A 15,078-nucleotide genomic window follows, 5' to 3' on the forward strand; every position below is an offset into this window, starting at 1 on the left:
CAAGAAAATTGTAAAAAAAAATCACAGTTTTAGAAAAATGTTTGCAAATAGTATAAAATGTTCAGGAATTCAAAAAATGTTCAAAAAATTGTAGAAGTGTTCATGAATTTGAAAAATATTCACGATTTCAATTATGTTCACGAGTTTAAAAAATTGTTCATGATTTCACGAAATTTAGAGTGATAGTGTATCTCGGTGATGCAGCAAAAGGTGATACATTGGAGATTATGATTTTTTTTTCTTCCGTTGTACGCATGAGCCCTTCTGCTAGTATAAGAAAATTTGAAGATAAACAATGCCAAGTCATTATCAGTACATCCATCATTAGATATATTTTACAAATATATTTATTCAATATTGTACTCCTTCTGTCCGTACATAAGTTCCACTCAAACGGAGTAATTTTTAATATTTTCTTTTATATATATAGCTAAACTTAGAAATATTTGACGTTTTGACTGAATATATCGGCAATCCATTTAGGAAGGACCGGAGGAGGAAGTATAGACCTGATTACCTTTTTAAGTAAGAGATTAATTCTAATCACACCGTTGCTCTGCATTGATATCCATGCATATAACTTTTTTAAGGGGCTACACTGCTTTGACATGAGTCGCTTACGAACGTGCATCACGCAGCTGCTAGACGTGACGATTAGATCGGTGCCTACTATCAAGCAAAGCTTTTGAAGTCTCATGCATAATCTCGCGGCCTAAGTATACAAGTTAATTAAACGGCTTGGTTTGTGATTGGATCAGGCCATGATAAGGCAGGAGTAGTTGGCGGGATCGAGCAGGGCCGGCACGAGGTACCTCCTGCCGTTCCTGCCCACCACGTTGTATCCGCCGCCGGTGGCCGTGTCAAGCTTCACCGCGCCGGGGTAGCCAGGGTACGCACCGCGCCCGTACACTCCCGGGCACCCGCCGCCCACCTCCACCGGCGCGCCGGCGTCGCCCTGGAAGTATCCGTGCCCGTACGGGTTGGTCACCGCGCCGGCCAGCAGTGCCGCGAGGTTGATCACCATGCCGTCCACCCCGGCGTCGCCGTTGGGCGCATGGAGCGGAGTCTCCCCGCCCCTGTGGCGCCCAGGCCCTGCCGTCGCCGCCGCGGCAGGGTCCGCGGCGTGGAACGGCCACGCGCACCGGCCCGGGCACTGCACGGCGGCGTTGCCCACCCACACGTGCACCGCGCCGCCGGGCGCCAGCGAGCCGTGCAGCCCGCAGGAGCTCCCGCAGAAGCCGTCGACCGCTACGTCCGCGGCGGTGAGCACGACGGCCACGCCGCCGGGGGCGACGCCGAGCCGCGCCGCCAGCTGCTCGACCTGGAGCCGCGACAGGTGCTTCCCCAGCGAGCACCCCTCGTCGGACACCTGGTTGGTCAGCATCACCCGCGTCCGCTCCCTGCCGGTCCTCTGCACGTACCGGTCGACGGTCTCCCACCACTGAGCCACCGACGCCGACGACGCGGCCGCCGGAGCGCCGAAGGCGTCGGGGCGCGAGCGCGGGGAGAGCGAGAGCAGGAAGTCGGTGAGGACGGCCTTGTGGTGCGGCGAGAAGGCGCCGTAGTAGAGCACGGAGACCGGCACGGTGCCGTCGAGCACGCCGCCGTGGTGGTACGCCATGTCCGGCGGCGGGGGGTTGTACAGGGAGGACGCGCACGGCGAAGGGCGCGTGAGGCCGATGAGCAGGGCTAGCAAGAGGGAGCACGCGGCGTGCGGCTTGCTCATCGTCATTAATGGCGAACCATGGAACGGGATGCAGCGGAGCTAGTAATGCTTTGGTGCGCTTTTATATGGATGGTGCGTTGGTCTGTTTCTTGCACGGGTGGACGAGGAAGGCATGGAACGGATCGGATCGGATGCCCGGCGTGCGCTTCATTGGAGTTGCTTCCAAGGCAGGTTTAGGCGGACAGCAGTGGCGCCCTGTTTTATTGGAGCTTCGCCATCGAGCAAACAACGGATGATGACCCCATAATAAAAGATGTAACTGAAATATTGCCAAACTGTCTCAAGCTGCTGCAAGGTCCTTGTGCCCAGCACTTGCTACTGCTAGTGCAGAGAGTCTAACCTACAGCAGTCAGCAGAGAAGAAATCTTCACTCACAAAAAAAAAGCAGAGAAGAAATCTTTTTTGTCAAAAAAAAAACATTTATTCTTGGTTAGTCAAAGAACCACACAGAGCTGTCACCCCAACAGGGACATGAGAAATAAGCCCCTTGTGTATCCTCCAGTCAATTTTCCACCACATCAACAATCATAGCGCGCTATCTGGGGACACGGCTATTTTTAGCTTGAGCTCAAATGAGCCTGGATGGAATGTAAAATCCAAAAAATATATTTGAAAACAAAATAAAAATAAAAATCTCTGTCCTCCACCTTGCCCAGCTTCTTCGTTCTGACACCAGATGTGAGATCATTGCACAACCCACGGAATTGCCCGCGGCGGAAGGGGGCTCCTCCGGTGCCACCTCCTCATGTCCACCCCATCGTACTGTTGCATCAGCTACCATCCTCCTCTCCTCTCGGGTCCTCGCGTGGTGCTACAAACTCCTCCTTGCCTTTTGGGAGAGCTCATGCATCACTCGACCTTCTCCCATGTAAATACCCTGGGAAGGGAAGAAGGGTGTCGGCTCCAGCCATGCACATTGTGCCATATCGTTCAGAGGGGAGCGGGGGAGGGGTGTTAAAGAGTTAGATGTTTAGGGTTGCGGAGACGACCAGACTTATATAATGTGCAAGCATATCACACACAGTTATCAATTAGAAATTGTGTGTAATGTGCAACACATCGCAAGTGGGCATAAAAAAGATCTTTTGTGATGTGGGGTCTCACAGTGCAAATGAGAGTTCTAGGGCAACATTGTTCCATGTGCTATATATCACACAAGCACCATTTCATCCTAGCACTTCACAAATGGGTCGGTGTGGGCCTTCATGTATGATAGGCATATCACACACATTTTGGCTCAACCGTGTGCAATGAAGGGTGGTAATATGCATGTTCAATAGTATAGAAAAGGAGGGTAAAGAGGAAGAGGCGATGTAGGAGAAGTGATTGATCGAATCACCGGACCGATGCTGTGACGAGAACTGTTTTCTTCTTCTGAAGTCCTGATTAGTCTATTTAGTAACAATACCTACACCAAAGAGTAGATTTTGTGCAACCCATTATCCTGTGAAATAATTCATAGATGTCAGTAATGTTATATCATGTCCACTTGCAAATATTTGTCCTAAGATATGATCTTTTTTTTGCGGAAACCTAAGATATGATCATTGATGTCCTAGATAAAAAAAGACAAGATTCGAATGAGTGGTGCGAGTTAAATAGCATGGACATGATATAAAACTATATGCTTTTTCTATATAGGTCAAAATAAGTCATACTTTGCTACGAGTTTTTGCATATACACACACAAGATGAATTGCATCCATTAATTATTTCATAATTTGAAAAACACCACAAATGTAAAGAGAAGAGGGTGAATATCGATTGTACAAGTAGCTAGTTGCTAGAAATTACTCCCTTTGTAAAGAAATATAAAAGCATTTAAATCACTACTTTAATAATCTAAACGCTCGTATACTAAGAATACTAGGCCCGTAAGGGATTCATTTCTCTGGTTTTTTTGAATTTTTTTTACGACCTCTAGAAAATTACACTTGTTGCTAGAGGACCTGCAAAGGTAAAATTTGCACGTGAAGGTTGTGGTCTTGTCCGTTTTTTCTAGACCATTCTGACGTGGTAGTAAAAAAGAAAAGCGATGATGGACACGTATCTTGGGGAACTGCCCACGCGTCATCAACGAAATCAAACGCTGACCATGCTAATTCTCCGCTGCCCACCGCGTGTCCAGTTCTCTAGAGTTCTCGCTTCCCCCACCGCCCGCAGCTAGCCCACCAACCCACCAGCCCACCGCATATTGCGCTATAAAAGGACAGGCTTACTTGCCTGGGTCTTCACTTCGCCTTTCTAAGTCATCTCTCTGCCACTGCGCCTGTCTTCCAAAATCTGGCGGCGCACACAACCAATTCGCCGCCGGCCTATGACTCCACGCACCACTGCCAGGCCCCCACCTCTCCACCCGCCCTCCTTCCATCTCCTCTCCGCATGGCCGATCTGTGAACAGAGCAAGCATCAATGGAGTAGGTTCCTCCTAATCTCTCCACTCACCTCTCTCCTTTGGATCAAGCTCCCTCCACCTGGAGGAAGGGCTGAAGCCGGGTCGATTCCGTCATGCGTTAGAGCTTAGAGTCGTCACCGCCGTGGCGCGTCACCGGGCCACGCGCCGAGAGAGCAGCGCGGTTACTGGCTGCATGTTGGAGCCTTGGAGGTTGCTGGCTCGCAGCAGGCTGGGGCTGCTGGACATGGAGATCAGATGGAGCATAAGTCAGCGAGTACTTCAATCTCAAGTTCGAGCTCCCCATCCAGCCCCATGTCTTCGTCTTCACATGAATCAGTGAGTACCACCCAGCAATATCTTTGGTTCTCCTTTTCATATTTTTTAGTTTTGCCTGCTACTTTGTGCTTATTTTCGTATACATCACTTCTAGAGCAGAGATATGACAACTTCTGCACTGGAAAATGCTGCAATTTCAGTCAAAAGCCCAAAATTGAGGAATCGTGTTCATGCAGAAAAAACTACTGTACTTTTTTTTGGTGTGTTCATTATCTTAAAAGCCTTTCTCGCAATCGTTTCAAGATAGAATGTAAATGTAGCCGCAGCTACTTTGTGTGCATATGTTACACAAATAGCTTATATATAATCAGGTTTGTGGTAGGGACAGATGATAATTTCTACTAGATTACTAATAGTAATCGCTTCCTTGCAGGTCTTCTACTATATTTAGAGGTGGATGCAAATTTCTGCACAATCTTCGGCTTTCTTGATGTTGCACTGATTATGTAATCTGCGTATGGGTTGATAATGAGGTAGCTTCCATGGTGATTTTTTTTAAATACTAGAACAATATTGAATTATTTTTATAGATTCATAAGTATAACTTCTTCTCTATTGGAATTGAATTTATCCAAGGAGGATCAATACCATCTTGTTTTTGTTTCAGTTATAAAGCTCGGGTTGTCTAAACCTGAAAATTTAGTGAGGTGTGAATGTACAGTTCACTATTATACTTCAACATGATCAGGTGTTGTTCTTTCCCCTCTCGCACTTATGAGATCATTACTTTGTACCCCCTCTTAAAGAAATATAAGAGTGTTTAGATCACTGTAATTACTATTCTTATTCCATCATATTCCATATCAAGCCGATATCTCTTGTACAATAGTCGTTTTCGCAAATAAATATTTTATGGTATGTTTTTTTTCATCAAGCTGATATCCCATTATGATATGTTTTTTCTTTGCACATGCAGGATGCTTTAATCAAAAGGATTGGTTTAGTCAACCCATAAGATTGATTCATTACCTTGGAGTTCCAGAGCGATTTTGTGTAGCATGTTCTTCAGGTACTACATGTTTATCTTGCTAAGAATGATTCAAGTATGGGTTTTCTAGACTACTTGTTGTATATCAGTGAATGATAAAGTTAGTTTTGAAAATGTATCTCTCTTTTGGCTTATTTGTATATTTGAATGTTTGAAAAAATAAAGTTAGTTCGTCAGATCCTTCTTTGTGTGGGTTTTGTAGGTTACTTGATGGTAGGAAAATGTTTGTGACTCCAAATTTAATAGGTTGAGAGGATAGTGTCTTAATCATTTGGGATAAGTATATTTCTCATCCTTGAACTCTCTCGAAAGTATAGAAATGGTCCCTCAACTCTAAAACCAGCAAAAATTAGTCCCTCAACTTTGAAAACCGGATTAGTTTGGTCCCTTGACTCAACAAAAGCAGTTTTCGTGCTGAGTTGGCGTGGTTTTGACCCAGCGTTGCCAACATGGCAATCTTCTTCCTTCCCATCTTTAAGCTCAGCTGAGCATTTCGACGAGCAGTTGGCGCGCGCCAAGAAACAGAAGAAGAAGGTGACGTGGAGCTTGCACGTACTGGGTGCAGGCGGCCGGGGAGGTGCGGCACGGCAAGGATCGCCGGTGACGCGCACACGCCAGCATGCACAAACACACACATGACACCCACCAGCACGCACTCACTCGCACATCACATGTCACATATGCACACGCAGAGAAAGACGCACGCTGGCAGAGGGAGAGAGCACCACCAGGTGCTCCTGGGATTGTCCGCGCGACCATGGCGTAAGTTCGAGTTGGTTCCAGCGCGGTCGTGGTGGCGATTCTCCGTCGGAAACGAGGTAGGCGAGGAGCTCTGGGGCGCGGGGTGGCTCTGGCCAGCAAATTGTAGCGCTTTTGAATATGTCGAACGATGAGGGCGAGCTCTAGGTGCTCTCACGTAGGCGGGCGACTGCGTGCCATTTAGACTTTTGCTGCCTACGTAAGGGAAACATGAGTGTGTGGTTATGAGATTAATGCTAATAAATCATTATCAGAGATCTCTCATTTGCTTATCAACTGTTATCTTTTTATATATCTTATAATTGTCACACTACTTGGTTCCTTTCATTCCATCCTAATTTTAGAGATCTATCACTTGCTTTCACAATGTCACTGTCTTTTTAGACATCTCTTAATTTTTGGCCACTTCTTAGTTAGTTCCTTTCCAAGTTAATATATGAGGTAGTTTTATGGGCTGTAGAGTATCTTCATTCTACTATTTCCCCCAGTTAACAGAAATAAGATGAATTGTACAATTTTTTGACTGAACTATGAATTTTTGTGATAGTTGTGGCCAGTTCTATACAGTATGAACAAAGAGGAAAGAGTGTTCATTTGAGTGTCGATGAAGTGAAAGTTGTCAGTTTAAGTTGGTTTCCGAGGATTCAACCTGTTCTATTCTACTACAGTATGGGTTGTAGTGACATATGTGCATAATATATAGTACATATTCTTCTTGATTTTTATGTGGCCCATGCTAATAGGCCATACAGTTTCTAGAGATGGGAAACGAATCATTAAGCATTTCAGAGATTGTTGTCCCATCTTGTATAGAAATAACATAGATTGCTTCCGCAGCTGAGCGACTACTTCGTCGGCTAAACACCCGGCTCCTGCTGCAAAGATGTCCACTGTCCAAGACCCGTGCGTATCATTATTCTCCCTGTCTGTGCCGCGCAACAGCAGTTTCCTGTAGCCCTGCCTCCATCAGCTTCTCCCTCTTCCTTGCAATCGGTGAGTTCAGCATACAAGCTTCAGATTGATAAGCTCCTATGTACTGCTGTTCTAGACAAACAATGACAACGATGCCTTCTTGTTTTTTGTACTAACCAACATTTCAGAGAACAAAGTTATTTCTGTAAGTAGCTTTTTGAAAGTTCCTTTTCTGCTGTTTTCAGTCTTGGGTACATGAAACAAATGATGTCACAATCTGAAAAAGTTTGGCCATGTATGTCAATTCTAGCTAAGAATTACATATTATGATAGTATAATGAGATGCTTGTGTGCATTATTTTACGGTTTTACGCCATGATTTTTTTCCCTTCCTTTAATTGATCTAAATGCAATGGATGCCATGCACTGTACGAAACTATCTGAATTTGCTCAGTGGGTACAGGACATCGGCAACAGCAATATCTGCACTCACTATACAGTTGGCAAAACCGAATTTCAGCTCGGATCAAAGCTTCTACTTTATGGTTGCGCATTCTAAAAATTTAGTGATTTTGCCCACTAAAGATATAACATATCTGCTACTATTAATAGCACGTGATCCGTTTTTCTTCATTTATGCTAACCATCAGAACTAATAAAATGCTTGATGATATTAGCGGATCTCTTTATAACCGTATATGTCTGGTTGTTCCAAGATAATTGTTAGCTGTCATATTATATCAACTGATTATCTTGCTGATGCTGATCCGCTCTATCCATCGGAATTCTTACATTCTGTAGTCGTTAAAAATTTTGCACATCATGAAATTGGTTTGGAAGTTAAAAAATTATTGACGTATATAATAAAGGACAGTGTGTTTGTATTTTTCAGGTTGTCCAGAATGGGCTGGCCGCTGGGCGTAAGTACCAAGTGGCTGGCTGTTTAGTTAGATTGATGTGGCTGGTTGTTTAGTTAGATTACTGACAACAATGTCCCATTCATTTGTGCGCATGATGATCAGCAAGATTCATGGACAGCGCAAATTAAGTAGTAGAGCAGAGCATTTATCTTATCAATATGTATATCGTATGTGGAAAATTATAATACCCTTGAAGACCCATAAGGAAGAACTGACTCTGAATGCTATACCGAAAAAGGCTTTCGCCCCGCTTTATAGATAAAGCAGACCGCCAAAGGACATACAACCACACCAAGTCCACACACACACACCCAAGTACCACAACAAAGTCATAAGGTTCTGCTGAGGGCACAGCTCAACAAGCCCAAAGAAAGAGAAAAAACAAAGCGAGACCTGCGCCGGGGATTTAGTCAGGCTCCGGCGGCGGCGGCGGCGGCGGTGGCGAAAGGCGGACGGTCATCGAGCGAAGATCGGCGATGAAGGCAGAGATGGTGTTGCGCTCCAGGGGACGGCTAAGCGGCCGCCAAAGCTGCAGGAAACCCGAGAATTTGTAGAGAGCGTCAGTAGCACGACGGAGAGGGGTACGCTCGATCACAAGCTTATTACGAACAGTCCAAAGAGTCCAGGCAAGGACCCCAACCTCCAGCCACCTAATGTGGCGGGAGGACGAGGGGGACGTTTGGAGTTCAGCAAATAAGTCGGGGAAGTTGGTGTGGGTCCAACCCCCCCTGACAATCTCGCGGAAGCAGCTCCAGAGGAACCGGGCGGAGGCGCACGCGAAGAAGATGTGGTTGGAGTCCTCGGGGACAGCATAGAGGGGGCAGATACCAGTGCCTGGGCCATTACGCTTGCGGACCTCCACACCGGATGGGATCCGTCCACGGATCCACTGCCACATGAAGATGTGGATCTTCAGTGGGAGACGAACGGACCATACCATCAAGAGGGGGGGGGGAGCGGAGGAGGGGGCAATGGCCATGTAGAGCGATTTGGAAGAGAACTGGCCCGACGACTCCAAGTGCCAACGCACACGGTCTTGGGCTCCATCCACCAGCGGCTCATGCAGAGCGACGCAATCAAGCAGCTCACGCTAGGCAGCGGATTCCGCAGGCCCAAATGGCCGACGGAAAGCGAGGCGCCCTAAGTCAATAAGGGCCCTATCAACAGAAATCATGGGGTCGACAGAGATAGAGAAGAGGATGGGGAAGCGAGCCGCAAAGGGGGAGTCGCCGGCCCATCGGTCAAACCAGAAGAGCGTCGAGAGGCCGGACCCTACCGAGATAGAGGTACCAATGCGGAGCACAGGGAGGAGCTGGACGAGGGACTGCCAGAACTGAGAACCTCCCGACTTCTGGCAGAAGGCAAGGGGTTGGCCGCACAGGTATTTATTCCGGATAATGTCCAGCCATAGGCCACCCTAACCCTGCGAGATGCGCCACAACCACCGGGATAGGAGGGCAATATTCATCCGCTTAGAGCACATGATCCCCAATCCACCCTGCTCCCGAGGCTTGCAGATGTCAGGCCAGCTGACCATGTGATACTTCTGCTTGCCGTGCTCGCCAGCCCAATAGAAGCGGGACTGGATTTTGGCGATCTCCTTATGGAGAGATTCGTGGAGGCTGTAGAAACTCATAAGAAATAAGAGGAGGCTGGAGAGGGAGGAGTTGATAAGAATAGTCCGGGCCGCCTTGGAGAGCCACCTCCCCTGCCAGGGCTCGCATCTAGTCTGGAGCTTGGTCACGGAGGGGCGAAGATCGGCGGCCAAGAGGCGTGAGTCACTGATGGGCGTCCCAAGGTAGGTAGTGGGGAACGAGCCCAGGCGGCAATTAAGTCTATTGGCGATGGCCACTGACTCAGCGGGAGAGTATCCCATCACCATAACATCGCTCTTATCAAAGTTGATCTTGAGGCCCGACATCTATTGGAAGCAAAGAAGGAGGAACTTTAGGTTGGTGATATCCAGCTCCGAGCCTTCAACCATGATGATCGTGTCATCGGCATACTGGAGGATGGAGATACCCGCGCCCCCGGAGAGATGGGGGGTAATACCACGGAGGTGGCCCGCGGCTTTTGCCTTGTCTAGAATGAAGGCCAAAGCGTCCACGACCATATTGAAGAGGAATGGGGAGAAGGGGTCGCCTTGGCGCACCCCACAAAGGGTAGGGAAGAAGGGGCCGATCTCGCCATTAATGTTGACCGCCGTGAGACCGCAAGAGACCATTTGCATGACTCTCGTGATCCACCGGTCGTCAAAGCCCTTTCGCAGAAGAACTTCCCTAAGGAAGGACCAGCTAACTGTGTCATAGGCCTTGTGAAAATCGATTTTCAGAAAGACCGCCTTCAGGTGTTTGACCCGGACTTCATGAAGGACCTCGTGCAGGACCAGGACACCATCTAGGATGTACCGGCCCTTAATGAACGCAGATTGGTTAGGGTGAGTGATCCGGTCAGCAAGCAGGGTCACCCTATTGGCGTACCCCTTGGCCAGGATCCGGAAGATCACGTTGATGACCGTAATCGGGCGGAACTGGCGGATGTCCGTCGCCCCAGGGACCTTGGGAATGAGGGAGATGGTCCCAAAGTTGAGGCGTCCAAGGTCAATCGAGCCCACGAAGAATTCCTCGAAGATGGCCATGATCTCAGGCTTAATCACGTTCAAGAAGGTCTGGAAGAAGATGACCGGAAGACCGTCAGGGCCCGGCGCCGAGGAGGGGTTCATACCCCTGATGGCCTCCCAGACCTCCTGTTCAGAGAAGGGAGCCGTCAGGGATGTGTTATAGGCTTCAGAAACCAGATGGGCGCCGGTCCAGCAATCAAGGGAGAGAGAGAGACCGCTCCGAGGAGCGGGGGAGAAGAGGGAACGATAGAACCCATCAACATGGGAGCGGATGTCCCGGGGGTCCTGAAGGAGAGAGGCACCATCCCAAAGGCAGGGGATGGTGTTGCGTCTGCGACGCCCGTTGGCGATCGCCTGGAAGTAAGCCGTATTCGCGTCACCCTTCAAGACCCAACGCTGAGCGCCCCGGATACGCCAATAGGCCTCCTCATCAACGCGTCACCCTGAATGCTATAGTCAACCGCGACAACCAGCTCTGAATGCTACGTTAAAAAGAATGAATAAGCCAACACGACCGGCAGGTCTAATCGTACTCCCAAGTGTATTTGTTTCCACATTGGCACAATGTATAAATTTCATCAACAAACAAAAAATGCACAACTGTTAGATACATAATCAATCGTCTGTCACCTCGCCACAAAGACACAGCTGCACGGTACAATAGATTTTCAACAACTAAAAAATCTCAAACGAATTAGCGAGGCGTGGCACGCCGGGCAATCTATATTGATATGTATCATATGGATCTCTTATGTAGCCGCCGGGCAATCTATATTGCTATGTATCATTTAGATCTCTTATGTAGATGAACCGTTTTCTTGTATGCACTACTTTGTGACGATCACCCAACTAAATGTACATGAATTATTTTTTCAAAAAAAATCTTGTGACCACTCACCAAATATTAAAAAAAAGACCAAAATAGCTAATTAGTCCATGTGGCGCGGCGTGCCGCCGCGCACTACCCGCTAGTATTTCTTTACGGAGGGAGTACTTTCCGGCTGTTCCTTTTGCCCCAGAGCATGTGCGTGACATCGAACTCAGCGACGTCCTCTCCTTGACCACGATCACGTTTGTCCCTTTGCATCATTATTTTCTTCTCCGCATTCTCCTGCCGTAGGAACATGCACGCTGCTAGACATGAGAGAAACGAAATGCATAACCACACCAAGCTGGACGCCCCCAAACAATCAGGGACGTCCATGTGCAGTAAGATTCATACTTTAAACTAGAAGGGCAGTGCATGCTTTGTTGCGCCGCTTATGTTCTTAGGGTTGTACATGTGTTTGTTTTACGTGATAATTTTTTTTAGTTGTGAAAATTATTTACGTGCTAGTTGGTTTGGCGTGTGGGGGAAACAATAGAGTGTTTTTTTTATCAAAAGATGCCACACCTATGAACAGACTTTACAGAATCTTGGTTACAGATGAATGTGTCAATTTATGGTTGAAAACTAGGAAAAGAGTGGCCCAACGGTGAAAATCTGGGAAGTGATTGGTGGGAGAATGTTTGCTATGACCGATCCATAGTGAATCGTCTGTAAGTGTATCACTTTTCATTTTTGTTGTTGTGATGTTTGGGTGGGTTTTTTTGACCGTGTGACTGAAGGGCGTCTTTTAGTGAAGTTAGAGACTTTATTGGGCCACAACTAAGGATTGACCGAGTCAAGTCAAGGATTAAAAAGATCATTTGTGATGTGGGGTCTCACAATGCAAATGAGTGTTCTAGGGCAACATTGTTCCATGTGCTACACATCACAGAAGCAGTACCATTACAGCCTAGCACTTCACAAACGGGACCGCATGGGCCTTCATGTATGATAAGCATATCACACACATTTTGGTTCAACCGTGTGATGAAGGGTGTTAATATGCATGTTCAACAATACCGATAAGGAGGAGAAAGATGAAGAGGCGATGTAGAAGAAATAATTGATCGAGTCAGCGCACCAATGATGTGACGAGAATTGTTTCCCTTCTTCTTAAGTCCTATATTAGTCCATTTAATAACAATACCTACACCAAAGAGTAGATTTTGTGCAACCCATATTATCTTGTGAAATAATCCATAGATCTCAGTAATGTTATGTCATGTCTACTTGCAAATATGTATATATCCTAAGATATGATCATTTTCCTGTGAGAAAACTTTCAATCTATTCATCAATTGTCATGGCAATACAAAAAACACTAGAAATAATAAAATTACATCTAGATAAATTGACCACCTAGCGACGACTAGAAACACTGGATCTCCATCATTGCCCCTCCTTCACCGGAGTTGGACAAAACTCGTTGTAGTAGACAGTCGGAAAGTTGTTGTGCCAAGGCCCCACGGGACCAGCGCATCAGAACAACAACCATCGCCGATGAAGAGAAGCATAGATCAGAAGAATCCAACCTATAGACACATGAACGTAGACGCACCAAGACTTGATCCAAGAAGATGCACCCAAGACCAACATCGACCGAATCCCACGAGATCTGCTGGAGACACACCTTCACACGTCTTTCGACGACGTTGTATGCACCGCCGATACGGGGAATGGGCGCGGGTCGGGGAGGACCTTATTCCAACTAAAGGGAGTCGTCGTCAGCTCGCCTCCTTGAGTAGGACAAAAACCCTTATCAACCGTAAAAAAAGACCTAAAATGGAGCAGGAGCCCTCCCACCGTCGAGGGCTGAAGTCCACCGTACCTCCATGGCCCTAAGGCCACCGGAGAAAAGGCGGATCAGCGGCCGCACTGGCGGGAGGCGACAAGACCCCTGCCCTGGGAGGAGTTTCTCGTGAGGAGAGCTAGATTCGATCTGCCTATCTAAGATATGATCATCGATGTCCTAGATAAAAATAAAGACAAGATTCGAATGAATGGTGCGAGTTAAATAGCATGGAGATGATCTATATCTTTTTCTGTATAGGTCAAAATAAGTCATACTTTGCTACGAGTTTTTGCATATACACACACAAGATGAATTAGATCCGTAGATTATTTCATAGAATTTCAAAAACACCAAAAATGTAAAGAGAAGAGGACGAATACGGATTGTACAAGTAGCTAGTTGCTAGAAATTACTCTGTTTGCTCCACAGTATGCGAATATGTCTAAGCCTAAGTGGTTGCGTGCGCAACTTGAATCGTCTCCGTCGCTGCATCATGTGGATCCGCACGAGCGTGCCCCACCTGGTCCCACCCAACAACCCATATCCTTATTTTCTCAGCGCTATACGCGGCACGGCGGCAGGAATACAGGTCACATCGTATCTCTCTCGTTCGGCCGTTCCCCACACCTCATTCCTTCTCTCTCTCGTTCCCCATCCTGTGTCTGTCGAATCCGGCTCGTCGGCGGCTCCCTCCTCCCTCGCCATGGCCACGCATCGCCGGGTTACTCCTCCTCCATGGCCCCCTTCCCTCTCCTGAGACGTGCTTCTCACGGGTAGTCGATTGTCCTCCGCCCACGCCCTACTGCCTCTTTCGCCAGATCCGCCATCGAGGTAAGATGGAGCAGCATGGCTGCATCATCGCCATGGTGGGGGGGGGGGGGGGGTGGTGAGAGGATGTTGGGCATCAACGAACCACGAGCAGCATCATCACCACCGCGAGCAGCTCGGTTGTGGCCAGATCTAGAGTCCAGCGGCTTGGCAGCAAGGCATAGTGAGGAGTCTAGAGCTCCTCCTCATCTTCCCCGTCGTCTTCCTTGAAAAGTTTAGGTAGCAGTAATTCCTCTCCTTGTTTTTTCTTAAACAAGATTTTTATTCTTTTCTCAATCTTTTAAGATGCATCTGGGTTCGCGTGCGATAGTGGCTTCTATCCGATGTATTTTTCATCCAGCAAGTTCTTCTATTTCCTCTCCTGCAGTTTTGGGATAGAAGACTGCACCTGTTTTGTCCCTCTCCATACTCAGGAAAAATTTTATTGATCTGAATGTGTATCTTGTAATCGTTACCTGAACTTTAGTGGAAGAAACGAGGACCTTTTTCTACTACTATCTCTGAACTGTTTGGTCACTGTAATTATTATTGCCTTAGTTTTGTACATGAAACATAATAATTTAGTTTGCAAATATTTCTCAAGAATCATACTAACAATACATGAATATTTTCAGAAGAACTTTATCAAAAAATCCGAAGGACTTAATAAAAATTGAATCAAATAGCATATTTGTACTGAACTTTATGAAAGAAACTCGAAGGACTTTCTAAGATATGAAGAACTTATCTCATTAATTTTAGAAAGTTCTTTAATTGTCTAAGTCAAGTTCTTGGACGGTCAACATAAAGTTCTTTATTGCTCAGTTGAAGATTTTTATTGAATAGGAGGTGACTTTGTTAACACGGTATCCGAACTTTGCCATAAAAATCAAAAGAACTTTACAGAAAACTTTGCCATGGCTAATAATTACTTTGTATTTTACTAAGTTCTGTG

The 15,078-nt window shown here is 46.9% G+C and overlaps 1 protein-coding gene and 1 long non-coding RNA gene across 5 annotated transcripts; one reads left to right on the forward strand and one right to left on the reverse strand.

Annotated features, from left to right (window-relative positions):
• Nucleotides 1–557: 557 nt before the first annotated feature.
• Nucleotides 558–1,850, reverse strand: LOC123106529 (protein PHOSPHATE-INDUCED 1 homolog). Its single transcript, XM_044528669.1, has one exon. It carries the CDS (start codon nucleotides 1,730–1,732, stop codon nucleotides 755–757), a length of 978 nt encoding a protein of 325 aa, XP_044384604.1. The 5' UTR covers nucleotides 1,733–1,850; the 3' UTR covers nucleotides 558–754.
• A 2,129-nt stretch (nucleotides 1,851–3,979) lies between these two features.
• LOC123106530 (uncharacterized) lies at nucleotides 3,980–8,240 on the forward strand. 4 transcript variants are annotated; one of them, XR_006451374.1, is made up of 6 exons: nucleotides 3,980–4,457; nucleotides 4,831–4,930; nucleotides 5,065–5,145; nucleotides 5,374–5,466; nucleotides 7,042–7,197; nucleotides 8,009–8,240. It is a non-coding gene; the product is annotated as an uncharacterized lncRNA (long non-coding RNA). The 4 variants fall into 4 exon arrangements; XR_006451375.1 differs by lacking the exon at nucleotides 8,009–8,240 and adding an exon at nucleotides 7,571–8,002; XR_006451373.1 differs by lacking the exon at nucleotides 8,009–8,240 and adding an exon at nucleotides 7,580–8,002.
• Nucleotides 8,241–15,078: the final 6,838 nt, after the last annotated feature.

Source organism: Triticum aestivum, chromosome 5A (genome assembly GCF_018294505.1).
Source record: "Triticum aestivum cultivar Chinese Spring chromosome 5A, IWGSC CS RefSeq v2.1, whole genome shotgun sequence".
In the NCBI taxonomy this organism is placed as follows: Eukaryota; Viridiplantae; Streptophyta; class Magnoliopsida; order Poales; family Poaceae; genus Triticum; species Triticum aestivum.